At 42.6% G+C, this 26923-nt stretch overlaps 1 protein-coding gene across 2 annotated transcripts in view; it reads left to right on the forward strand.

The window, feature by feature from the left end:
• CHM (CHM Rab escort protein) overlaps positions 1-26923 on the forward strand; it is a 126505-nt gene that overhangs the window by 58314 nt on the left and 41268 nt on the right. For both annotated transcript variants that reach the window (XM_040325042.1, XM_040325043.1), the window contains exon 9: positions 9322-9399. In XM_040325042.1, coding sequence (XP_040180976.1) covers positions 9322-9399 — 78 coding nt within the window. The remainder of the gene's footprint in view (positions 1-9321; positions 9400-26923) is intronic.

Consider the following 26923-nt stretch of genomic DNA (forward strand, 5'->3'; position numbering starts at 1 on the left):
ATATCTTAGGCTGCATTCTTTCGATGGCCGCTAGGTGGCGTTCCCGTAGTGGTCAGCGTAGAGTATGCAAATTGCATACTAACGCCGATTCACAACCCTACGCGAGCCCTGCGTACGCAGTTTACGCCGTTTTGCGTACGTCGGTTTTTGCGTAAGGCTGCCCCTGCTATTAGCAGGGGCAGCCAATGCTACCTATACCCGTCGTTCCCGCGTCGCGTTTTTGAAAAATTACGTCGTTTGCGTAAGTGAATCGTGAATAGCGCTGGACGCCATTCACGTTCACTTTGAAGCAAATGACATCCTTGCGACGTCATTTACCGCAATGCGCGTCGGGAAAGTTTCCCGACGGAGCATGCGCACTACGCTCGGCGCGGGAACGCGCCTAATTTAAATGATCCACGCCCCCTACGGGATCATTTAAATTACGCGCCCTTACGCCGGGCAGTTTTCCGGAGCACACACGCAATTTACGGAGCTACTGCTCCGTGAATCAAGCGTAGCGCAGGAAATTTGCGGAGGCGCAGTGTTAAAACGGTACACTGCGCCTCCGTAAGAAAGAAGCAAATGTCGTACCTGAATCTGGGCCAATGTTGTGTAGTGAGTGTACAGCTTGTATAACAGTGTAAGTTTGCCGTCCCTTCAAAATAACTCAACACACAGCCATTAATGTCCAAACCGCTGGCAACAAAAGTGAGTACACCCCCTAAGTGAAAATTTCCAAATTGGGCCCAAAGTGTCCAATATTTTGTGTGGCCGCCATTTTTTTTTTTACCCTCTTGGGCATGGAGGTCACCAGAGCTTCACGGGTTGCCACTGGAGTCCTCTTCCCCTCCTCCATGATGACATCACGGAGCTGGTGGATGTTAGAGACCTTGCGCTCCTCCACCTTCCGTTTGAGGATGTCCCACAGATGATCAATAGGGTTTAGGTCTGGAGACATGCTTGGCCAGTCCATCACCTTTACCCTCAGCTTCTTTAGCAAGGCAGTGGTCATCTTGGAGGTGTGTTTGGGGTCGTTATCATGTTGGAATACTACCCTGCGGCCCAGTCTCTGAAGGGAGGGGGGGAGGGGATCATGCTCTGCTTCAGTATGTCACAGTACATGTTGGCATTCATGGTTCCCTCAATGATCTGTAGCCCCCCCCCCAGTGCCGGCAGAACTCATGCAGCCCCAGACCATGACCCTCCCACCATGCCTGACTGTAGACGAGACACGCTTGTCTTTGTCCTCCTCACCTGGCCCCTCCCCCCCACACGCCTGACACCATCTGACACCAAATACCTTTATCTTGGTCTCATCAGACCACAGGACACTGTTCCAGTAATCCATGTCCTTAGTCTGCTTGTCTTCAGCAAACTGTTTGCGGCTCTTTCTTGTGCATAATCTTTAGAAGAGGCTTCCTTCTGGGACCAATTTGATGCAGTGTGCGGCGTATGGTCTGAGCACTGAAAGGCTGACCCCTCCCCCACCCCTTCACCCTCTGGAGCAATGCAACCTCTGGATATGACGCTGAGCACGTGACCTCAACTTCATTGGTAGACCATGGCGAGGCGGGGGGAGGGGAACCCGTCCTGTTATACCGCTGGATGGTCTTGGCCACCGGGCTGCAGATCAGTTTCAGGGTCTTGGCAATCTTCTTATATCCTCGGCCATCTTTATGTAGAACAACAATTATTTTTTTCAGATCCTCAGAGAGTTCTTTGCCATGAGGGGCCATGTTGTCCTTCCAGTGACCAGTATGAGAGAGTGAGAGCGATAACACCAAATTTACAACATTATTTATTTTTATTAATGTTGTCATTGTGTATTCTTTTTATTTATTTAATAAACATTTTTGACTTTATTTAATTGATTTAGTAAAAAAAAATCGGAATCTTGGACTTGACAGACTTTCGAACCCCTTTCTTCTATCGATAATGACAACATTTAATAAAAATATATAAATAAGCTTTGATTGGCATATTTTGTATTCCACTTTTTTATTTTATTTTTTAATGAATCTTTTTAAAGGGGTGGTTCCCCCTAAAACACATTTCTAACAATAGATTCGTAAGACCCGTTACACTGCGGGTAGGCTGGCTTTTTTTTTTTTTTTTTTAAGTACATACCTCGATCTCGGCGTTTCGTCCCTTGTCAGTGGGCGTTCCTAGTTGATTGACGTTCCTCGGACGGGCGCATACGTGACGTCACGACTTTCCGAAAGAAGCCGAACGTCGCTGCGCAGGCGCCGTATAGAGCCGACTCTATACGGCGCCTGCGCAATGACGTTCGGCTTCTGTCGGAAAGTCGTGACGTCACGTATGCGCCCGTCCGAGGAACTTCAATCAACTAGGAACGCCCACCGCCAAGGGACGAGACGGCGAGATCTCAGGATGTACGGAAAAAAAAAAAAAAAAAGCCAGCCTACCCGCAGTGTAACGGGTCTTACGAATCTATTGTTAGAAATTTGTTTTAGGGGGAACCACCCCTTTAACTTATTTAATTGATTTAGTCAAAAATCTGAATTATGGACTTGACAGACTTTCGAACCCCTTTTGCTATCGATAATGACAACATTTATTTAATAAAAATAAATAAAATAGTTTTGATTATGCCAATCAAAGCTTATTTATTTTTATTAATGTTGTCATTGTGTATTCTTTTTATTAAAAAAAAAATTGTTTTTATTTTTTTAATAAACCTTTTTGACTTACCGTATTTAATTGATTTAGTCAAAAATCAGAATCTTGACATACTTTCTAACCTCTTCTGCTATCGATAATGACAACATTTAATAAAAATAAATAAATAAGTTTTGATTGGCATATTTTGTATTCACCTTTTTTATTTTATTTTTTAATAAATCTTTTTGACTTTATTTAATTGATTTAGTAAAAGAATCGGAATCTTGGACTTGACAGACTTTCGAACCCCTTTCTGCTATCAATAATGACAACATTTAATAAAAATAAATATAATAGTTTTGAATATGGGAATCAAACCTTATTTTTTTATTTTTATTAATGTTGTCGTGTATTTTTTTTTTTTTTTTGTTTTTTTTTAATTTTAATAAACCTTTCTTACTTTAATTGATTTAGTCAAAAATCGGAATCTTGACAGACTTTCTAACCTCTTCTGCTATCGATAATGACAACATTTAATAAAAATAAATAAATACGTTTTGATTGATATATTTTGTATTCCCCTTTTTTTATTTTATTTTTAATATATCTTTTGACTTATGTAATTGAATTAGTCAAAAATCGGAATCTTGGACCTGACAGACTTTCTAACCCCCTTCTGCTATCGATAATGACAACATTTAATAAAAATAAATAAAATAGTTTTGATTATGCCAATCAAAGCTTATTTATTTATTTGTTATTAATATTGTCACTGTGTATTCTTTTTATTTATTTTTTAATAAATCTTTTTGACTTTATTTAATTGATTTATTAAATAAAATCGGAATCTTGGACTTGACAGGCTTTCTAACCCCTTCTTCTATCGATAATGACAACATTTAATAAAAATAAATAAATACGTTTTGATTGGCATATTTTGTATTCCCATTTTTTATTTTATTTTTATTTTATTTTTTAATAAATCTTTTTGACTTTATTTAATTGATTTAGTCAAAAATCTGAATCTTGGACTTGACAGGCTTTCTAACCCCCGTCTGCTATCGATAATAGCAACATTTAATACAAATAAATAAAATAGTTTTGATTATGCCAATCAAAGCTTATTTATTTATTTGTTATTAATATTGTCACTGTGTATTCTTTTTATTTATTTTTTAATAAATCTTTTTGACTTTATTTAATTGATTTATTAAATAAAATCGGAATCTTGGACTTGACAGGCTTTCTAACCCCTTCTTCTATCGATAATGACAACATTTAATAAAAATAAATAAATACGTTTTGATTGGCATATTTTGTATTCCCATTTTTTATTTTATTTTTATTTTATTTTTTAATAAATCTTTTTGACTTTATTTAATTGATTTAGTCAAAAATCTGAATCTTGGACTTGACAGGCTTTCTAACCCCCGTCTGCTATCGATAATAGCAACATTTAATACAAATAAATAAAATAGTTTTGAATATGCCAATCAAAGCTTATTTATTTATTTGTGTTAATGTTGTCATTGTGTATTCTTTTTATTTATTGATTTTTTTAATAAACCTTTTTGACTTTATTTAATTGATTTAGTCAAAAATTGGAATCTTGGACTTGACAGACTTTCGAACCCCTTTCTGCTATCGATAATGACAACATTTAATATAAATAAATACGTTTTGATTGGCATATTTTTTATTCCCCTTTTTTATTTTATTTTTATTTTTTAATAAATCTTTTTGATTTATTTAATTAATTTAGTCAAAAATCTGAATCTTGGACTTGACAGGCCTTTTAACCCCTTTTTCTAATGACAACATTTAATAAAAATAAATAAAATAGTTTTGATTATGCCAATCAAAGCTTATTTATTTGTATTAATGTTGTCAATGTGTATTCTTTTTATTTATTTATTTAGTAAACCTTTTTGACTTTATTCAATTGATTTAGTAAAAAAATCGGAATCTTGGACTTGACAGACTTTCGAACCCCTTTTGCTATTGATAATGACAACATTTAATAAAAATAAATAAAATAGTTTTGATTATGCCAATCAAAGCTTATTTATTTATTTTTATTAATGTTGTCACTGTGTATTCTTTTTATTTTTTTAAATTATTTTTTTTATATTTTTTTTTACTTTATTTAATTGATTTAGTCAAAAATCGGAATCTTGGACTTGACAGGCTTCTTCTATCAATAATGACAGCGCTAATAAAAGTAAATAAATGAATAAGGCTTTGATTGGCATATTGTGTATTCCTTCATTTATTTTTTTTTTATTTTTTTTTAATACGTCTGCTGTTTATGGCTTCCCAAGGTTGGCATAGTTTTGATTGGCCTCTACCCATCTGTACCCATCTTCCCTGACTAGCTCGCCAACAGATGCTGTAAAGCCCGCAGCCTGTTTACTTTCCTGTTACATTAGCGTTTAATTAAAGAAAACAACTAGTTGTAGGCAGTTATTTTCCGCCAGAGCTAATGAAGATTTATTTTGGGAGTGACCTTCACTGTATTAGCTGAACGAGTAATCAGCAAAATTAATAGAATAATCAAATTATACACAAACTCATAAATCATTATGGAGGTGCGCTGTCAGGGTTTTTTTTTTTTTTGTTTGTTTTTTTTTTTTTGCCCATTAATGGGTCCTATTGTTGTGCAGCTGTATTAAAAAAAAAATTGTAGCGGCTGATAGAAGCTGAAATTGGCATTTAAAGGCTGCGCGGGACGGGCCCCCCCCAGCAGGGCAAACATTTTCACAACTCTTAATTTTGCCCGTAATATGATGTGAAGTCACCGGGGCAAAGTTGAATCGGAGTACACCGCGCTCCCGTCTTTCAACGAAATCCTCCTCATCGGCGGTGACAGGAGCATGTTAATTAGAGTGAGGAATTGCGCTTTAAACCGTCTGTCGTTCGGGGGGTTAATGGCATCAAAGATTCAGCAGGTACATCGGCTGCGGTCAAGTCTGGTCTGAATAAGACTATTGTGATCTCTCTCCGAGGACTGCATAGCTGATCAACCTCAAGGAACGCCTTGTGGAATTTTTTTTTGTTTTTTATTTTTCCCTGTAGTTGGTCCCCACTGGAAAAAAAAAAAAAAGTTGTCAATGTGTTTTCGTTTCTATTTTTTTTTATTTTATTTTTTTAGCTAGTCTCCACTGCAAAAAAAAAAAAAAGTTGGCTTGTCAATGTGTATTTTTTTTTTCTTTCCTTTTTTTTTTTTTTTTTTTTGTCACATGCAGATAGCAATCACTTGTTCTTAGTATGTAGTGAGTGCTTATTGCATTACACCTTTGTGCTGTCAACACACAGTTCAGTTTTGTCTTGTGCATCCATGCCGCACATCCCCCGTTCTGTTCTCAAAGCAGCTGTACCTGACACTTTTTATTTTTTTTTATTTATTTTTTATTCTAATTTCCTTAAATTTTTTTATTTATTTTTTTGGAAGTTGAGTTGAGTGTTATCTTAATATAGCGTGGTCTTACCCCGAAAGGGTTCCGACGCACATAGTGGGGGGTATGGTCCAATAATACATACCCAGCACATAGATTAACCCTTTCATGACCAGTGGTAATTTTATTCCTAGATGCCCATGCCAGATCAAGAAGTATCAGCAGCATTTTCTCTCCCTTGGGTCATAGAATTTTTTTGTATTTATTATTATTATCATTATTATATATATTTTTTTTCATTTAGGCAGTTTCTTGGTTCAAAACATTCTATCTTTTTGGTTTTGTAGTTTTACCCTAAAGTATTATACATCTTCATTTGGGGACATATAAGGCCTTTATTTGGTAGAAAATTTGGATACAGTACTTTATTTTTTTTTTTTCTGTAATTTTTTTTAGCTGTGGCATTTTGAGCACCATTTTAAGGGGAACCTTCTTCCTATTGGCCACCAGTATAAGGGGCATTGTTCCTATTGACCCCTAATGAATTGGTTTGAGTAAGGGTTCCTCGTGACCTGAAAATTATTTTTGGGGTTCCTCTAGGGTTAGATTATCATATTTTTTAGGTTTTCTTAGTCTACCCTAATGTTGTATATGTCTTTATTTGGAGACCGATAAGGCTTTAATTTAAAATGTTATTTGTGTTCCTTATGAACATCAAGGGAAAAAAAAACATGAATTTTATGGCTGAAACATATACCTGGGAACTACAGACCAGTCAGTCTAACACCGTTAGTATGTAAACTACAGACCGTTGGACTGACTGGTCTGTAGTTTACTATACTAACGGTCTGTAGTTTACATACTAATGATGTTAGACTGACTGGTCTGTAGTTTACAATACTAACATCGTTGGTATGTAAACTACAGACCATTAGTATTGTTAACTACAGACCAGTCAGTCTAACATCGTTAGTATGTAAACTACAGACCGTTAGTATAGTAAACTACAGACCAGTCAGTCTAACATCTTTAGTATGTAAACTATTGAAGGGGATGATAAGAGACTATATCCAAGAATTTTCTAATGAAAACCATATCATTAGTAGTAATCGCCAAGGATTTATTAAAGGTTGTTCTTGCCAAACCAACCTATAATAACATTCTACGAGGAAGGGAGCTGCCATTTAGATAAAGGAAGGCCTCTAGATGTGGTGTATCTGGATTTTGCAAAAGAATTCACTACTGTCTCCCCCTAAATGTTTACTTTACAAACCGAGGCCTGTAGGCCTAGACCAGTCATGGGGTACTGCGGCACCCCAGATGTTTTGGAAGTACCGTATATCCTCAAGTATAAGCCGAGTTTTCAGCACATTTTTTTTAAGCTGAAATTGCCCCCCTCGGCTTATACTCGAGAAACCTTTTTGCGCCTGATCTCCGGGACTTTAGGTTCCCGGTACAGGCCGGCCATAGGTCTCCTGAACCCCAAACTTGGCACACATGTAGCCCCACTTTTCCTCTACACGTGTGCAGACAAGTTTGTTGCAAGAGGGACCTACGGCCGGGGAGCACTGATTTTTCAAAGCCGGGCACCCCTTCCATAGACTTCAATGTTAAATGGTAATTTCTCCGATGAATTTGGGGACCTTGTACCGGCCGGTCGTAGGTCCCCTGGACCCTGAACATGGCACACATGTAGCCCTATTTCTCTTCTACAAATGTGCAAAGTTTGTTGTCAGGGGAACCTACGGCTGGGGAGCACCGATTTATTAAAGCCGAGCACCCCTTCCATAGACTCCCATGTTAAACCTCAGTCTAGGCATGGGCAGAGTGAGACATGGGCACAGTGAGGCATGGACACAGTGAGGCATGCAGATGGACACCCTAGGCTTATACTCGAGTCAATACGTTTTCCCATTTTTTTTTGTGGTAAAATTAGGTGCCTCGGCTTATATTCGGGTCGGTTTATACTCGAGTATTTACGGTACAGTTCCCATGATGCTCCTGCAGTGCAGTTGCGCATCATGGGAAATGTAGTTCCAAAACATCTAGGGTGCCAAGGTTTGTCATCACTGGCCTAGCCCATACGGTTTCTACATAGGTAGGAAACTGGTTACGGGGCGTGCCCAAAGGGTAGTGATAAATAATGTGTACTCAGACTGGTCTGGATTGGTAAGTGGGGTACCCTAGAGCTCTGTATTGGGACCAATTCTGTTTAATTTATTCATAAATGATATAGCGAATGTGATAAATAGCTCAATCCCAGTGTTGGCTGATGATTTTTTTTTTTTTTGCATCATTGTTGTTTTTTTTTATTGTTTTATATTCAGATTTTGTTTCGTTTTTTTTTGTTTTATTTTCTATTTGGTCTTGTTTCTTGGTGTTGTTATTTTTTTGTTTTATTTTGCATCATTGTTTTTTTTTTTTTTATTTAGTTTTTTTTTTTTTATATTTTGTCTTGTTTTTATTTTATATTTGATCTTGTTTCTTTGTGTTTATTTAATTTTTTTATTAGATTTTGTTTAATTGTTTTATTAAAATGTAATTTTTATTTTATGATTTTATTTTATGTCGTCGTTTTTTTTATATTTTGATTTTGTTGTATTGTTTTATTTTCTATTTGGTCTTGTTTCTTTGTGGTGGTGTTATTATTTTTGTTTTATTTTGCATCATTGTTTTTTTATTTCGTTTTTTTTTTTTATATTTTGTCTTGTTTTTATTTTCTATTTGGTCTTGTTTCTTTGTGTTTTTTATTTTTTTTTTATTAGATTTTGTTTAATTGTTTTATTAAAATGTAATTTTTGTTTTTTTTTATTTTATGATTTTGTGTCATCGTTTTTTTATTTTTTTTTATTTTGTTGTATTGTTTTATTTTCTATTTGGTCTTGTTTCTTTGTGTTAATTAAACAAAATCTAATAAAACATTTTTTAATAAACACAAAGAAACAAGACCAAATCTAAAAAAAAACAAGACAAAATATAAATAAAAAAAAACAATGATGCAAAATAAAACAAAAAAATAACACAAAGAAACAAGACCAAATAGAAAATAAAACAATACAACAAAATCAAAATATAAAAAAAACTACGACAATCATAAAATAGAAATTACATTTTAACAAAACAATTAAACAAAATCTAATAAAAAAAATGTAATAGTTTTATTAACATGTAATTTTTTATTTTTAATGATTTTGTGTCGTCGTTTTTTTTTTGTTTATATTTTGATTTTGTTGTATTGTTTTATTTTATATTTTGGTTTTGTTTCGTTGTTTTATTATTATTTTATTTTGTTTTCAATATATTTTGTGTCCTTTTTTTGCAGGATGAGCGCGGTTTTTGGTGGGATCTACTGCTTACATCATTCCCTCCAGTGCCTGGTCATAGATGAAGAGTCGAAGCGGTGAGTAAACTTTCTTTTATCGACCGGCAACGAGCGCCAGAAGCCCTCCAAAGCCCTTTTTTTTTATTTTTATATATATATATATATATATATATATATATATATATATTTATTTTTAGATATATATATATATATATATATATATATATATATATATATATATATATATATTTATATTTATTTTTATATATATATATATATATATATATATATATATATATATATATATATATATATATATATATATATATATATATATTATTTATTTTTTTGAGAAAAAAAATAAGAGGGGGAAAAATAAACTTCAAAGGGCCTGTTGGTATTAATGACATATCAACCTTGATTAAAAGTAATCTGTGTATTGGTCCCGCAGCAGGAGAGGAGCGGGGGCCACAGTATAGAAAATAAATAAATTTTCCTCTTACAATATTCCTGCAGCTCCTGATCATCCAGCCTCGGAAGACAAATCATACGGGCTGGGCGGGGGAGGGGGGAGGGGGGGTGCCGATGAGTGATGCTAAGTTTTTCCTTGTGGCCTTAGTTCGTCTAATTGATTTTCATGGGATGACACAAAGCCCTCTGTTATTGCATTTTTAAAAATGGAGCTCACCTAAACCGGCATCAGATTAATCTCCGCTGATCATGCGCGTCACTCCAAAAGAGAAAAGACTTTAATGAGTTTCGGGGGAAGATTGTTGTCATAAACCAGCCTGCCCTGCTGAAGGTTGACTTAACCCCTTTCCCAGAGCAACTCCGCCGCCGCCGAGATCGACTTCTAACCGGGAACGGCGGGGATCACGAATATCGCATACGAGGTATGGGACGCGGCATCCCACTCTAAGAAAGGTCTTGGGGTCCAGTAAGGAACTCATCATATACAGAAGTACCTTGAATTACGAGCGTATTGTTCCAGAAGAATGCTTGTAGTCCAAAGCACTGGTATATCAAAGCGAGTTTCCCCATAGGAATCAATGGACACTCGGGTAATTCGTTCCAGTGTCACTGCTGGTGTATGCAATACCGCATGCGGCCAGAGGTGGGGGTGCGCTGGAGACACTCGGAAACGTTTGGAGACCACTCGGAGACACTCAAATACACTGGGTAACAGACGCCTCCCGCTGCCATCCGGTGCTTCTCCGGGCTCTCCCGTGCCATCGGGGGCCCGGAGAGCGAATCGGTCGGCGCTGCTGGAAAGCATAGAGATGACTGGTGACCAGATGGTCACCAGTCATCTCTATGACCGTCAGAGGCCCGGGCGTGACGTTAGGACGTCACGCCCGGTACACGGAAGTAAACAAAGCCGCAATCGCGGCTGTCGGCATGTGATCAGTGATTTTATTTTTTATTTATTTTTTCACCAATTTCATGCTTGTAAGCCTGGAGGAGAGATGTGGAGTCTTATTGACCCCTCCCCCCCGCATCTCTCCATAAAGAGGACCTGTCACACTGATTCCTATTACAAGGCATGTTTACATTCATTGTAATAGGAATAAAAGTGATAAAAAAAAAAAAAAAAAAATGTAAAAAAAAGTGTAAAAATAAAATAAAAAAAATGTTTTTTTCAAAACGCCCGTCCCCGTTATCTCGCGCGCAGAAGCGAACATGCATGCAAGTCCCGCCAACATATGTAAACGCCGTTCAAACCCCCACATGTGAGGTATCATCGCGTGCGTTAGAGTGAGAGTAACAATTCTAGCACTAGACCTTCTCTGTAACTCGAAAATAGTAACCTGTAAAAAAATGTTAAAGCGTCACCTATGGAGATTTTTAAGTACTGAAGTTTGGCGCCATTCCATGAGTGTGAACAATTTTAAAGCGTGACATGTTGGGTATCTATTTACTCGGCGTAACATCATCTTTCACATTATACAAAAAAATTGTTCTAACTTTACTGTTTTGTTAGTTTTTAATTCATGAAACCGTTTTTTTTCCCCAAAAAAAGGCACTTGAAAAATGATTGCGCAAATACCGTGCGAGGAAAAAAAGTTGCAATGACCACCATTTTATTACCTAGGGTGTCTGCTAAAAAAATATATATAATGCTTGGGGGTTCTGATTAATTTTCTAGCAAAAAAATTGTGATTTTTACATGAAGGAGAGAAGTGCCAAAATAGGCCCGGTGGGCAAGTGGTTAATTCAGTGTGTATTGTTGTGATTAGCTGTGATTGGCCAGAACTAATCACATGGTACAGATTGGCTGTGGTTGGTCCTGTCAGTACTATGTGATCACACTGACCAATCACAGCTACCAACGCAATTGTACACCATGGATGGCATGAAAGGAAGCCATCCATTGTTTTCAACTGTCACGTGACCTGCTGCGTTGGTCACAACGGTCACATGGTACCGGCAGCGAGCCAGTACATCGATCAATCATCCACTAATTACGCCGTATCGTATCGCAGTCGTATCACTTCCACCCGGATCGATGAGAGGCTTGCCTGGCCGTCATTTTGTTATAGGTCAGGCAGGAACTGGTTAACCGCTTGCCGACTGCCTCACACACTTATACGTCGGCAGAATGGCACGGGCAGGCAAAGCAACGTATATATACGTTGCTTTGAATCTGCCGCCGCCTCCGTGACTCTGTGTCCGCGATCGGTTCATGGAACGGCAGAACGGGGAGATGCCTTTTGTAAACAAGGCATCTCCCTGTTCTGCCTAGTGACAGGACACTGATCGTCTGCTCCCTCTCAACGGGAGCAGCGTTCAGTGTCGTGTGACATTAAGCTCCACCCCCTAACAGTTAGAACACATCCCTAGGACACATTTTACCCCTTCCTAGCCCCCTCGTCCCATTTTCACAGTAATCAGTGCATTTTTATAGCACTTTTCGCTGTGAAAATGCCAATGGTCCCAAAAATGTGTCAAAAGTCTCTGCCATAATGTCGCAGTCATGAAAAAAAAAAAAAAAAACGCTGATCGCCGCCATTACTAGTAAAAACAAAAATATTAATAAAAATGCTATAAAACGATCCCCTTGTTTGTAAACGCTATAACTTTTGCACAAACCAATCAATAAACACTTAGGCCCAGATTCTCAATGGCGTTAGGACGGCACAACACCATTTGCGCCGTCGTAAGTCCTAATCTGGCCCCGGGTATCTATGCGCCTGATTCTTAGAATCAGTTACCCATAGATACCCATTGGATCTGACAAGCGTAAGGCTCTTACGCTGTCAGATCTTAAATGCAATTTTTTTTCCCGCCGCTAGGTGTCGCATCGTCGTTTTCCCTGTCGTCTATGCAAATTAGGTAATTACGCGGGTCGACGCTGAGAATTTACGACGTTTCCGTAGCTTAAGCCACGCGTAAAGTTGCCCCTGCTATTATGAGGGGCAACCAATGTTAAGTATGGCCGTCGTTCCCGCGTTGAAATTTAAAAAAATTACGTCGTTTGCGTAAGACATCCGTGAATGGCGCTGGACGCCATTTACGTTAACGTCTAAGCAAATGACGTCGGGGCGACGTCATTTAGCGCAATGCACGTCGGGTAATTTACCAGACGGAGCATGCGCAGTATGCTCGGCGCGGGAGCGCGCCTAATTTAAATGGTGCCCGCCCCATTTGAATTGGGCAGGCTTGCGCCAAAGGGCTTTTACGATACACCGCCGCAAGTTTACAGGTAAGGGTTCTGAGAATCAGGCACCAACGCTGTAAAACTGCGGCGGTGTAACGTAAATCACATACGTTACGCTGCCCAGGAGCAACGTAATTGTATGAGAATCTGGGCCTTATTGCGTTTTTTTTTTTTTTTTCAAAATAATGTAGAAGAATAGGTATCGGCCTAAACTGAGGAAAAAAATTGTGTTTTTTTTTATGTATTTTTTGGAGATATTTATTATAGCAAAAAGTTAAAAATATAAAAAAAATATCAAAGTTGTCGCTCTATTTTTATTTATAGCACAAAAACTAAAAACCGTAGAGGGGATTAATTACCACCAAAAGAAAGCTCTATTTGTGGGAAAAAAAGGATGCCGATTTTGTTTTGGGAGCCACATCGCACGACCGCGCAATTGTCAGTTAAAGCGACGCAATGCGGAATCGCGAAATAGGGGCCAGGTCCTTAACCTGCACAATGGTCCGGGTCTTAAGTGGTTAAACGAGATGTCGGCCGTTTCCCCGGCTGCCTGTGGAGAGGTCGGAACTCTCGGCAACCTTTGATGTGCAGAGACGAGAGTCGTTTAGACGGTGATGGTTTCTGTGGCTTGTTTCATGTCCTTTTCAATGGCCGTTGCGTTTCGGCTGAGTTATGGCCGTAATGTTCACCCAGAAGATAAAGAACAAAAAAAAACACACACATTGCTCCCGTTTTTTCTTTTCAAAGGTATGTAATTTCTTCCAGGGTGTAAATCACCGGCCTCTTCGGAGCGGAGGGTGGATAATAGGTGGGCGCCGGTGGCCGGATGACAGAACTTGGTGATGCATTGTCCCAATTCACAACCTTTCCTTTTCCTCAACAACTTATTAAGTCAGTTTTGAGAGCGTGAGAGAAAAACTTTTCATATCCTATCTGGGGGTGATCGCTCTGCCCCGCCGCACACGAGACGTTTGTGTCGCTGCGTCGTCCCTTATAATGACAATCCGTGCCGGATAAAGATACCACAAAAAGGTCGTTTTTGTTTAAAAAAAAAGTTACATTGTTGTGTGTGGGCAGATCCATTTCTTTTTTATTACCCCGTCTACAACATATTATAGTGTATCTAAAGATAAATTCTTCTCTGGGGACTTTGGACCAGATTCACGTAGCCCGGGCGCAACTTAACTTTTCCGATTTAAGTTACACCGCCGCAAATTTTCTGCCTAAGTGCCCGATCCACAAAGCACTTACCTGGAAATTTGCAGCGGTGTAACTTAAATCCGTCCGGCGCAAGGCGGGCCCAATCGAATGGGACGAGTCCCATTTAAATTAGGCGCGCTCCCGCGCCGGACGTAATGCGCATGCTCCGTCGGGTAAATTACCCGACGTGCATTGCGCTAACTGACGTCGCACCGACGCCATTTGCTTAGACGTTAACATAAATGGCGTCCAGCGCCATTCACGGATGTCTTACGCAAACGACGTTGATGTTTAAATTTCGACGCGGGAACGACGGCCATACTTACCATGGCTTAAGACAACTAGGGCTCAGCCCTAGTTTTACGCGGCATAAATCGTCGGAAACGACGTAGATTTAGATCGACGGGCCGTTCGGGGATCGCCGTAAGTCTTCATTTGCATATTCTACGCCGGCCGCAATGGCCTCGCCACCTAGTGGCCGGCCTAGAATTGCATCCTTAAGATCCGACAGTGTAATTCAATTACACCTGTCGGATCTTAGGGCTAGCTATGCGTAACTGATTCTATGAATCAGTCGCATAGTTAGAAACAGAGATACGACGGCGTATCAGTAGATACGCCGTCGTATCTCGTTTGTGAATCTGGCCCATTGACTCTCAAACTTTGCTCCCCGATTCTCTGCCGCGTCTGAGTCTCTCACAGAGGATAACCAATAGGGATGGTCCACAGGGGAGGTGTCGGGTCACCTGTGGCCAGGTGACAAGTGCACCCCGTTGGGGTCAGGGATGCACCACAGGGTAGTGAACCCTATAGCCGACTGCTGCTATCAGAGAGGAAACGTGAACCCCAGATCGCTCAGGGCGCGGAGTCTAAGACCCAGCTTTGTGTTCACCAGAGCCTCTAGTGGTGAGGATGGCCTTCGCCGCAGCTGGATCCAGGTCGCGACCCCTGGGATCCCCTAGGTCACGCTCCGCAGGGAGAGAGGGAAAGCAGCAACCAGGACAAGCGATTGTGATGGGTAAGCTGAGGTCAGGGCAACAGGCAGGCAAAAGGTTAGGGTCACAGGCAAACAGGAGAAGTCAGGGACAAGCCAAAAACGGTACACAGGAAGGTAAACATAGCACACTGCAGACAAGCTAACAACACGATTGAACAGCAAAGCAGACCTGCAGTGCAACAGTTAATATAGACATCCTGGGATGGCCTGGGGTGGGGCCATACAGGAAGTAGAGGTGATAAAAAGGCAGCCAGAACAGAGTCCGGCCTCTAATGAACAGATGGAGACAGGTAAGCTGCCAGACTTTATTGCATAACCATGACAGGAGGGCTGGCAGCCTTAGGGCTGGGGAGCAAGTCCAGTCAAGTGGCCCATTGAACCGTCGAATGAGCTCACCATCCATGGCCCACCTGTTTTTTCAATGCAGCCTCACCAGTGCCCATCAATGCAGCCTGATCACTGGGGCAGGTTACATGGGGTGTATGGTGGGGGGGAGATCGGGGGTCAGCCTGGGCTGTCTTAATGAGAGGGCATACCTGTGCACTGCCCAGGGGCACCAGCTGCATGGGGGTCCCTGCACTTTCCCCAAAGCAGCTGGTGCTTCAGCCCACGCTGGCCCAAAATTGGGTGCCCCATGATGGCACTGAGAGTGATAGATACACAGGGGAGGCAGTCTGCCTCCTACCTACTTGATGTCTGTTTACCTGCACTGTCATCATTGTAGGGGCCCCAGAGCATTACTTTGCCCAGGGGCCCATGATGCTATTAAGATGGCCCTGGGGTCAGCTAGGGGTGTCGGGATCTCTCACCTCAGTGATCTCGGCTCAGCAGGTCCTTGCATGCCACGGCCTCCTGTGGGGGTAATGCTCCTGGGCATGGGGTCAAGTTGCAGCCAGCGCCCAGCCCTGCGTCCTGACTCACTGGCACGCACTGCCTCTTCCAAGAATCCGGTCCCAGGGAGTTGTAAGTTTCCTCTGCGCTGCTCTGTTTTCCACCCACCGGGAGCTTGAGCGTGGACTACAACTCCCGGAATGCAACAGCTAGAGGCGAGCTGCTGTGGCCGTGCCCCCGACCCGACTTCCTAGTGCAGAATAAAAAAAAAGATGGTAAAGGACAGAGGCTGATGACCATTTTGAACATAAGTTAGAGCGGCCTGGGAGGCAATTGCCACTCTGCCCCCCGGCCCAGCCCTCCCCTGATGGTCCGGAGGTCTGAATCGAACGTAAGTTTTCCTCGAACATCGGGTGTTCATTTTGTTCACAAACGAACCGAACATTTGAGGCGTTCGCTTCAAATTCGAGCTCCGCAGAGCGCCCCATAATGCACCTGACCTGCATGCTTTGGCCAATCACAGCACATTCTGCTGTGAGAGCCATGATTGGCCAAAGGGGGCTAAGTCTACGCCCCACACTATATAAGGCTGCTTATACATTCGGCCATATGTAGTGTGATACGTGGAGGAGACTGAGAGAACTTGAACTAGATTAGGCAGGTTAGTTTGTGGCGTGCAGGCAGTTTAATATATATATATATATATATATATATATATATATATATATATATATATATATATATATATATATACACAGTGGAACCTCGGATTACGAGCATTATCTGTTCCAGGAGAATGCTCGTAATCTAAAGTACTTGCATATCAAAGCGAGTTTCCCCATTGAAGTCAATGGAAACGAAAATAATTTGTTCCGCATTCACTTCAATAGCATGCAATACCGCATGTGGCCAGAGGTGGGGGCCCCCGGAGAGCCTCGGGAATGGAGTATTTCCAAGTCTTTCCGAACGGCGCCATTCGGCTCCGGCGCCCCCCACCTCAGGCCAAACACGGTACTGGACACCGCTGTGGCCTGAATTTTGCTCGTTTTGCGAGACAACACTCGTAAACTGAGTCAGGATTTTTAAAAATACACAGCGCTCGTATTGCGAAGAGCTCGTTAACCGTGTTACTTGCAATCTCTACCGCTATAGGTGCTGGTCTCCGAGCCTGACCCCTGACCATGATAACATAAACATCAATAAGATAATGTAGTAAAAAGAAATAGATGAAATCTAGAAAAATCTTCAGTTATGGTACGAAGATTACAAGTATGAACTACAGTTCTTTAACCACTTAAGACCCGGACCAAAATGCAGGTAAAGGACCCGGACAGTTTTTGCGATTCGGCACTGCGTCGATTTAACTGACAATTGCGCGGTCGTGCGACGTGGCTCCCAAACAAAATTGGCGTCCTTTTTTCCCCCACAAACAGAGCTTTCTTTTGGTGGTATTTGATCACCTCTGCGGTTTTTAGTTTTTGCACTATAAACAAAAATAGAGCGACTTTTTTGAAAAAAATTGAATATTTTTTACTTTTTTCTATACTAAATATCCCCCAAAAATATATAACATTTTATTTTTTTTCCTCAGTTTAGGCCGATACGTATTCTTCTACATATTTTTGGTAAAAAACGCAATAAGCGTTTATCGATTGGTTTGCGCAAAATTTATAGCGTTTACAAAATAGGGGATAGTTTTATTGCATTTTTATTAATTATTTTTTTTTTTTACTACTAATGGCGGCGATCAGCGATTTTTTTCGTGACTGCGACATTATGGCGGACACTTCGGACAATTTTGACACATTTTTGGGACCATTGTCATTTTCACAGCAAAAAATGCATTTAAATTGCATTGTTTATTGTGAAAATGACAGTTGCAGTTTGGGAGTTAACCACAGGGGGCGCTGTAGGAGTTAGGGTTCACCTAGTGTGTGTTTACAACTGTAGGGGGGTGTGGCTGTAGGACTGACGTCATCGATCGAGTCTCCCTATAAAAGGGATCACTCGATCGATGCAGCCGCCACAGTGAAGCACGGGGAAGCCGTGTTTACATACGGCTCTCCCGGTTCTTGAGCTCCGGGGAGCGATCGCGACGGAGCGACTATAAACGAATAGCCGCGCCGTCGTCCCGGATCGCTCCCCGAGGGAATCCGCCCGCCACACCCGCGGAAAGGCAAGGACGTATATACACGCCCTTCTGCCTGTCCGTGCCATTTTGCGGACGTAAATAGTCGTGCGGCGGGCGTTAAGTGGTTAAAGGGCCCAGAGGTCCCCAGGGCAACCCTCCTTTTAAAAGAAAATATATATATATATTTTTTATTTCTTTTTATTAAAGGGCCCAGAGGTCCCCAGGGCCCCGGATGGCTACCCCCTTTTTATTTCTTCTTTTTTTTGTAAAGGGCCCCCCCCCCCTTCTCTGCTCCAGGAGGGCCCATGCCTGAAGCTGTGTAAGGGGCCCCATAGTTCCAGATGGCGGCCCTGCTCCTTGCTATTGGTACAATCACTATGGCTGCCTAGACTACATGCTCACCGATAGTGATGAAAACCTCAATTCAAATTTTAGATCTTAAAAAGAAAGTCTGCCTTGGTAGTCCTCGACACGTAAGGGCATCCAAGTTATAAAACCTTCAGTGCCCCATTTGCCCATAATTGCTTACACATTAAATAGTAATAAAAACTTTCGGCAACACTTTTAAAGCTGCTTAACTTTGCAGGCTAAATCACGGCGTAAAATATATCGATTTAATCAATTCGGACATCATTTTTCTTCTGCGCAAAAAAACAACTCCTCCTCCTCCTCATTCCTCACCCCCCTGAAAATTGTGTCCCTCATACTGGGGGTGAAAAAAACGCAATAAATATCTATTTCCTTAATAAAAAAGAGGATGCGAACTCTGGGACATTTACATATTTGCTTTGAAATATTGCCGCCAGGCTTTGTCAGTGTCGGGTAAGTCCATTTCAAGGATGTTGCCCTTAGCCCATTAGTTTGGGTAATGAGACCTATAAAGTAGGTTTATAACGGATGGCGCTGCTCGCAGATGGATTCTGCTTTTCATCCTTCTGTCTTCGACACATTGAAAGAAGGTCAATGGAGGTCTGCGCATGATTCATTGTCCCAACGCAGGATCAGATCACGGCGACCTGCTAAAGTCAAAATGCCGCACTCTCCGCTGTTTTTTTTTTAATTTAACGACAAGATAAACCGCGTGCTATACAGTATATTAACAATTTAAAATAACTGATGAAATTGTAAATAACTTTCGAGTTTTAATTTCTTGTCAAATTTAAGATGAATAATATAAAAATTGCATTGTTTTTTATTTTATATTAACAATTTAAAATAACGAATAGAATTGTAAATAATTTTCGAATTTTAATTTCTTGTCAAATTTAAATTGAATAATATAAAAATGACATTATTTTTTTTTAAATCTAAATTAACAATTTAAAATAACTGATAAAATTGTACATTTTCGAATTTTAATTTTTTGTCAAATTTAAAATGAATAATAAAAAAATTACATTATATATATATTTTTTTAAATCTATATTAATTTAAAATAACTGATGAAATTGTAACTAATTTTCGAATTTTAATTTCTTTCCAAATTTAAAATGAATAATATAAAAATGACATTTTTTTTTTAAATCTATATTAACAATTTAAAATAACTGATGATAAAATTGTAAATAATTTTCGAATTTTCATTTCTTGTCAAATTTTAAAATGAATAATATAAAAAATGAAATTTTATTTTTTTAAATCTATATTAACAATTTAAAATAACTGATAAAATTGTAAATCATTTTCTAATTTTAAATTTTTTGTCACATTTAAAATGAATAATATATAAAGATCACATAAACATTTTTTTTAAATCTATAACAATACTAATATATAAAGTAGTAATTTTAAAGTTAAAGTTCAAAAAAGTTAAACTTTATGGGCCGGATTCAGAGAGATCGGCATATCTCTGTGCGGGCGTAGCGCATCTCATATGCGCTACGCCGACGTAACATAGAGAGGCAAGGCCAGTATTCACAAAGCACTTGCTCCCTAATTTATGGCGGCGTAGCGTAAATGAGCCGGCGTAAGCCCGCCTAATTCAAAGTAGGCTGGTAGTGGGCGTGTTGTATTGAACTGAATCGTGACCCCATGTAAATGAAGCGCCGAACGAACGGCGCATGCGCGCGCATGCTCAGAATCACGTCAAATTTACTCCCTAAGATACGCCGGGGTCCATTCATGCGACCGTGCATTACTTACGCCTCATATAGCAGGGGTAACTTTACGCCGGACGTAAGCCTTACGTAAACGGCGTAGCTTAATGCGACGGGCGCAAGTACGTTCGTGAATCGATGTATCTAGGTCATTTGCATATTCGACGCGTAAATCTACGGAAGCGCCCCCTTGCGGCCAGCGTAAATATGCACCCAAGATACGACGGCGTAGGAGACTTACGTCGGTCGTATCTTGGCAAAATTCAGGCGTATCCGATTTCCAGAATACGCTTATAGATACGACGGCGTATCTGGAGATACGTCGTCGTAAGTCCTTTCTAAATCCGACCCCAAGTTTGAAAAAAAAAAAATTAAGCTCCTTTTATGGACAAATGTCCGTTACTGAAAGTACTCACAATATTTCTTCAGTTTGCTCCATATTGCACTTCATTCTCTACTCACCCATAACGCTTTTGTTGGTTCAGGGAAAGTTGGCTTCATCAGCAGGGTCCTAGCTGTGGAGGCCAGTGCAGTGGGAGGGGAAGTCCTATGCAGAGTGGCCATAGCCTTCGGGTCCACATGGGTTGCATCAAGCAAAAAAGGATCCGTGTAGAGCAGGGGTCTCCAAACTTTCTAAACAGAGGGCCAGCTTACTGTCCTTCAGACTTTAGGGGGGGCCGGGCTGTGGGCATTGGGAGTAGAAAAGGTGCAGATGTTAGTAGGAATAAAGAATGCCCCATCTTTGGGGTCAGTGGGCAGAATAGCACCCGGTTGTTGGTTTCATTTGGCCCCATTGTTGGTGTCATTGGGAGGAATTGTGCACCATCTTTAGTGTCATTGGGAGGAATTCTACCACTTCATTGGTGTCAGAGGGTGTCAGAGGGTGGGGTGGGACCATGCCCCATTGTTGGTATTGATGGATGATAGTACGGTTAAGGCGGGGGCTCTCTTGTCCCCCCTCTTTTTCTGTGGCCTGCCAGGTTGCGTGCTCAGATAAGGGTCTGATATGGATTTTTGGGGGGACCCCTACGCCATTTTTTTTCTTTAATATGGCGCAGGATTCCCCTTAATATCCATAGCAGACCTGAAGGGCCTGTTATGGAATTTGGGGGGGGGGGGGCCCACGCAATTTTTTTTTTCTGGGTTTCCCTTCATATTCATACCAGACCCAAAGGGCCTGGTAATGGACTGGGGGGAACCCAAAGCTGTTTTTTTCAATGAGTTTTATCTGCATTGCCGAGACCCGACAATTCATGAATAGCCGCGAGTAGTTTTAAATGACTTTTTTTTTCCTTTTAGAAATATCATTTTGCTGCAGGGACTGTTATAAACACGGGAAACATGCGCTACTTTACAGGCATACTATAGACACCCCCCAGGTATGAGATTAAAAGGAATATTTAATGTTTATTGTTCCACTTTAAGCATTATTAAAATCACTGCTCCCGGAAAAACTTCCTTTTTTTTAAAAAAACTTTTTTCTCTTATCGTCCATGGACGGACACAGCTCCTTAAATCTTGACAAGTGGGTTATGTTCCCTGTTTACAGGAGAGGACTAGGCAGAAACATGTTAAATAGTTAAATACATGTTACATTAACAGAGTTGAACAGCCCCGCCCAGGGGGCGGTCCCTCCAGACATAACCCTCCTCACTGCAGCTTGCAGCCTCAGTTTCGTTCTGCCTAGCAAAGGAGAAGGACGTATGGCTCCCTTTGGGCCCAGCGCCCTGAGGAGAAATTTTATTTTATTTTACTTTACTTTTTCTTGAAGAATCTTCTTTCAACTGTTGGCTGAGAGACAGGCTGGATATTATAGATCCTTGTAGTCTACTCAGTCCGACCAGCAAGCGTGGGCACACCTTTGCAAAGAGGCTTGGTCTGCCACGCCATACCTCATGACTCCTGGGGTGGCCGGTGAGCTTTGCTCCGAGGTCCACATATGACTGAGCTGTGGTGTTGTCTCAATCACAGTGGACCGGGCCGACAGCTACCTCCATTGCGGTTGTAGGTCTGTCAGGAATGCGTCAGCGAGTCCTCGCTCGGACGGGTAAGTACAGTCCCTCCTGCTTCGGTGGGTTGGTACAGCTGCGCATTCCTGGGGTTCGGGGGTCCCTTCCCCTTACTTCCCTGCTCCTTTCCCTTGCTGCATTGCTAACATTGCCGCTGTCAGGGGGGAGGGGGCCTTCCTGAGGGGACTGTGTTATCTGGCCTGTGTTTTTTCTTTTTTGTATTGGGCTTTCCTGTGAGGTAAAAAGCCCTGTGATGAGCACAGATGTTTATGATTATACTTCAGCAGACGCTGACTGATTGGTGACACCTGTAATGGTTTTGCTTTTTATGCTGTATCTGTGACTTGTCCTTAAATAAAACAGCCCTATGAGGCTTTTCCTGTTTAAACACAGGTCCCTGCAAAAGTTACCTCACGGTTCTTTTCCTCACAGGCACTGTGCAGTCTCCTCCTGAGGGAGTCCCCTGGTTACCCCTGGTCAGCGCAGCAAGTGGGTGAGAGGCCCTGAATAGGGATCTAGGAGCTTTTGTCTATTTGTATGGACAGGTGTGCATATTATAATACACACTATATGTAAATATTGGAGTCAGTATCTGGGTCCTTCCCCACATGCTGGTGGTGGCAGCAGGTGTTGGCACCTGGGATTCCCACAGAGTTTTTATTGTTAGTCCTGGACACAGTTTGTGCCAGGGTGGGGGTGGACTGCGGGCGGGCGGTAAAACAGTGCCCCCTTCCCCCGTTATCCCCTGGGGAATGCTCTGTTATGGAGCCATGGACTAGGTACCTAGTTGAAAAAAAAAAAAAAAAAAAAGGCAGAATAAGGCATTTATGGGTGCGCTTTTTACTGCTGCAAGGGACTCTCCTAAGCTGCATAGTGCAGCTGGGTTTCCGCTGAGGGCTCGGTCTTTTTTGGATCACACAAATCAGACCGCTGTGTAGGTTTTTTCCTTCTGTGCCCTTCTTTGATAATTTCTGAGATGCGGAATGAGAAAAGCCACTGAGGGCTTTTGTAGTCCCTCACCGCCGGGCGGGAACCCCTACTTGTATGGATCTGACTGATAGAAGATCCGAAGTACTGACCCGTTCCATGTTTACCATGCTGGGGTCTGGCTTGCGGCCTATTGTGGCCACTACACTGGGGTCTCAGTGGTCGCTGGCGCTATTTTTTTGGGAGATTTTTCAATTACATTGAAAACTCCCATTGGCGCCCATTTTGTCGTAGCCACGCTATGGCGCAGCTTACATTGTGCTGGCCTTTTTCCTGTGGCCGCGTTCTGAACGCTCGGCGGCCATCTTGGAGTAGTCCTGACCCCTAGTGCTGTATACAACTCACAGAGTGAGCATTTTGCACCAGACAGTGGAGGAGCACCGACTCTCTCCTGAGGTTATTAGCCTAGCGGACCAGCTGGTCCAGGGCCTCATATAGGTCTGTGATGCTTCATTGAATGCTGCGCCCTTGTTATCCAGGGCGTCTGTTTCAGAATGGTTTTATGCACACGGTGGTGTAGTGCTTAACTCCATTACTTGGCAGCAAAAGAGTCATTGGTTCGAATCTGCACACTGACGCCAATCTGCACACTGACGCCAATCTGCCTGGAGCTTGCATTGTCGCTCCCTGTGTCTGTGTGGGTTTCCTCCGGGTACTCCGGTTTCCTCCAAAGACATGTGTGCATACACCTACATAATATACATACACACTATGTGTGTGTATTATTTAGGGGCAACCCTCCCAGGCCGTCAAAGGCCCAGCTGGGGGACTAATCTGTCCCTGGGTGCATAAGCCGATCACGCCGGCACCCAAATCCTGCCAATGTATATAGCCTTCCCTCCCTGTCTCTAGGTGGGAGGGGCGGCTTGCAGGTTCACAATTCAGTGAAACCTCCCTGCTCTCCGACTAGTGGGTCTGCGAGGTGGTCTCTTCGGAGTACTAGATAGGGTTTCCTCCTATCCACAGAACAAAGTTCTGTCCTTGTGTCTTCCCCTCCCGGCACGTCGGTCTGCCTTGGGCAGTGTGGGATTTGCTAAGCTGCAAGGTAATTTTACCTTTCCTGCAGGACGAGAGTTTTGGGGTTTTCTATGGGCCTCAGGCCCTAAATACCTTTGTGAACGTCGGGTAGTTCCGCATGGAATCCATTTGTTCGGTGGTGTCCTGACGTCCTCGGACATCAGGGACGCATACATGCATGTCCCGTTTTGCACATGTCACAGTGTTTTTTTCTGTGCTTCGTGATGAGAGAAGGGTCTCTGTCAGCCTGTGGCCCTCCCTTTTGATCTGGCGTCAGCACCATGGGTTTTCAGCTAGGAGCTCGCACTTATTTGAATTTTGTTGGGACAGCGAGGCTTTGCCTCATTGGCTACTTTGACGACTTTCTTCTGAGAGCAGCTTCTGTCTCCGACCTAGTGGATGGGTTATTCCCATTCAGACCCTCCGAAGATTCGGGTGGATGTTAAACGTTTAGGCCAGAAAGTGTAGCTCAGTGGCAGCAAGCCTGCCCTACATGTGTGCGACCCAGGGTTCAAATTATGGGCATGCTAGGTTCCGACTCAGCGTTGGAGTATCTAGTGTTGATCCAGACTCCTCAGTGGCAAAGGTCCTTCTTCCCCTGGAGAAATTGCAGACTCTTCAGTCTGCGGAGAAGGTATTGGCATCACGCAATCGGTCTTCTCTCCGGGCGCCTGCTGGTTCAGGGTCTGTGGGTAGCCTCCTTCAAGGTGGTACTGTATGCCCAGTTCCACACCCTGGTTTTCCAGTGGAACTACTGTCCAGGTGGTAAAAATCTCTTGTCTCTGAAATCATTAGATTCCTGTGCGCCACCTAGTCAGAGTCTCTCTGAGTTGGTGACAGAGATTCCCGACTCTTCGGTCCGGGAAGTTGTTCCTTCCTTCCAGTGGTCGGTGTTTACGACGAATGCCAGCTCACGGGTTGTGAACCTGGAGGTTCACAAAACTGGGGGGTCCAGTCGGCCCTGAGTCGCTGGACTTGCGTGGACCTATGACCACACCTCCTTGAATGTGTCTGGTCTCGGTAGCTACCCAGGGTCGGGCCTGGCTAGTGCCTGGTGGAAGACCGCCTGGGAATACCAGGTGCTGTCTACTGTTCATTGTCCTACTATTTTAGGCGATCAGGCTATGCTTCTCCTTGTGGTCGACCAATCTGGTTTCAGCCGGACAACGCCACGGCCGTGGCTTCAGTCTACCATCAGGTATGCCAGCAGGCAGACTACTGGAGTCGCCAGATGCTGGACCAGGGCGACTGGTCTTTGTGCTTGGGGTGTTTCGGCTCCCTTGCAGGAGGTGAGCCTCACATGGCATGGATCTCCTGGCAGCTTGTCTCCGCCGCAAGGGTGTCAGTTAGTGGCCAGGTCTAGTGATCTTGTACAGACGCGTCAGTCGCGCTGGTGGCCCTGTGTTGTCTGTATCGGTGATTTTTTGCCATTCCTCCATGGTAGTTGCTTCCTCGGCCGCTCCACAGAGTGGATGCTGAGGAGATCCCGATGATTCTAATCGCTCCAGATTAATCTCGGCGTCCTTGGTACGCTGATATCGGGCGCCTGGTAGCGGAGGCACCCTGGCGATTGCCAGGGCAGGAGGTTCCTGTCTCAAGGTCCCATACTTCCTCCTGTTGTACAGTCACTGACTTGCTTAACATGGTTATTGGAAGCCAGACTTTAGGTGACCAGGGTCTGTCTGACTCGGTCATCTCAACAGGGCACCGTAGTCTTCTTCCGGAGGATCTACCGTCGCACCTCTCTTGGTGCGAAGGGATGGAGTGACGTCCACGGGCGTACTTTCAATGTCCAGGGTCCTGCTGTTTTTAAAGCTTGGATTGGATCTAAAAATTGCTTAAAGCACCGTTTGAGGGCAGATTTCAGCCTTGGCTGTGTTCTTTTAGTGGCCTTTTTGCGGCCCGTTCCCTGGTGGGTCCCCTTTTTTTGTGTGCAAGGGGTTTGTCATATACTTTCCCCTCTTGGCCCATCTCTTCCCCCATGAGTTTTGACTCTGGTGCTCTCGGTTCTTCAGGAACCTTCCTTTTGGAAACATCAGAGAGATTTTCTCTTGACACTATCTCAGAAGGTGGCCCCTTTAGTGGCCTTTACCTCTGTTAGAGGGGTTTCTGAGTTGGCGGTCTTGTCTTGCAAGCCGCCATGCTTGATCCCCCATAAGGATTAGGTGATGGTGCGCCCGCGACCTTCCCTTCTTCCGAAGGAGGTTTCGGCCTTTCATACTTTAGGCGTGGTACGCGCTTTGCGGGTATACCAGCCTACTACGGCTCCATTTCGGAGCTTCTGACTCTCTTTTGTGTCGGTGTCTGGTCCACAAAAGGGCCTGGCGGTCTCGTCGACCACCATTTCTCGGTGGATCGGGCAGGCCGTCATACAGGCCTATGCTCCTAAGGGCGGGCCCCCCTTTCCGGTCACGGCACTTTCGACCAGGGCAATTGGTGCTTCCTGGGTTTTTTTTTTTTTTTTTTTTTTTTTTTTCCGACATCATGCGTCGGTCTCACAGGTGTGCGAGGCGGCGATTTGCTCGTCCGTTCACGCTTTTTCCAGAATGGTTGCTGTGAGTGCATCTTATGATGTTTTTTTCAGCCGCTAGTTTTTGCCGGCGACTGTTTAAAGTTGCACCTCCTCCGTTGAGGAGCTCTGCTTGTTTTGGGGTGAAGTTAAAATTGTTTTTACTG

This window comes from Rana temporaria, chromosome 9, assembly GCF_905171775.1.
Source record: "Rana temporaria chromosome 9, aRanTem1.1, whole genome shotgun sequence".
Classification (NCBI taxonomy): Eukaryota; Metazoa; Chordata; class Amphibia; order Anura; family Ranidae; genus Rana; species Rana temporaria.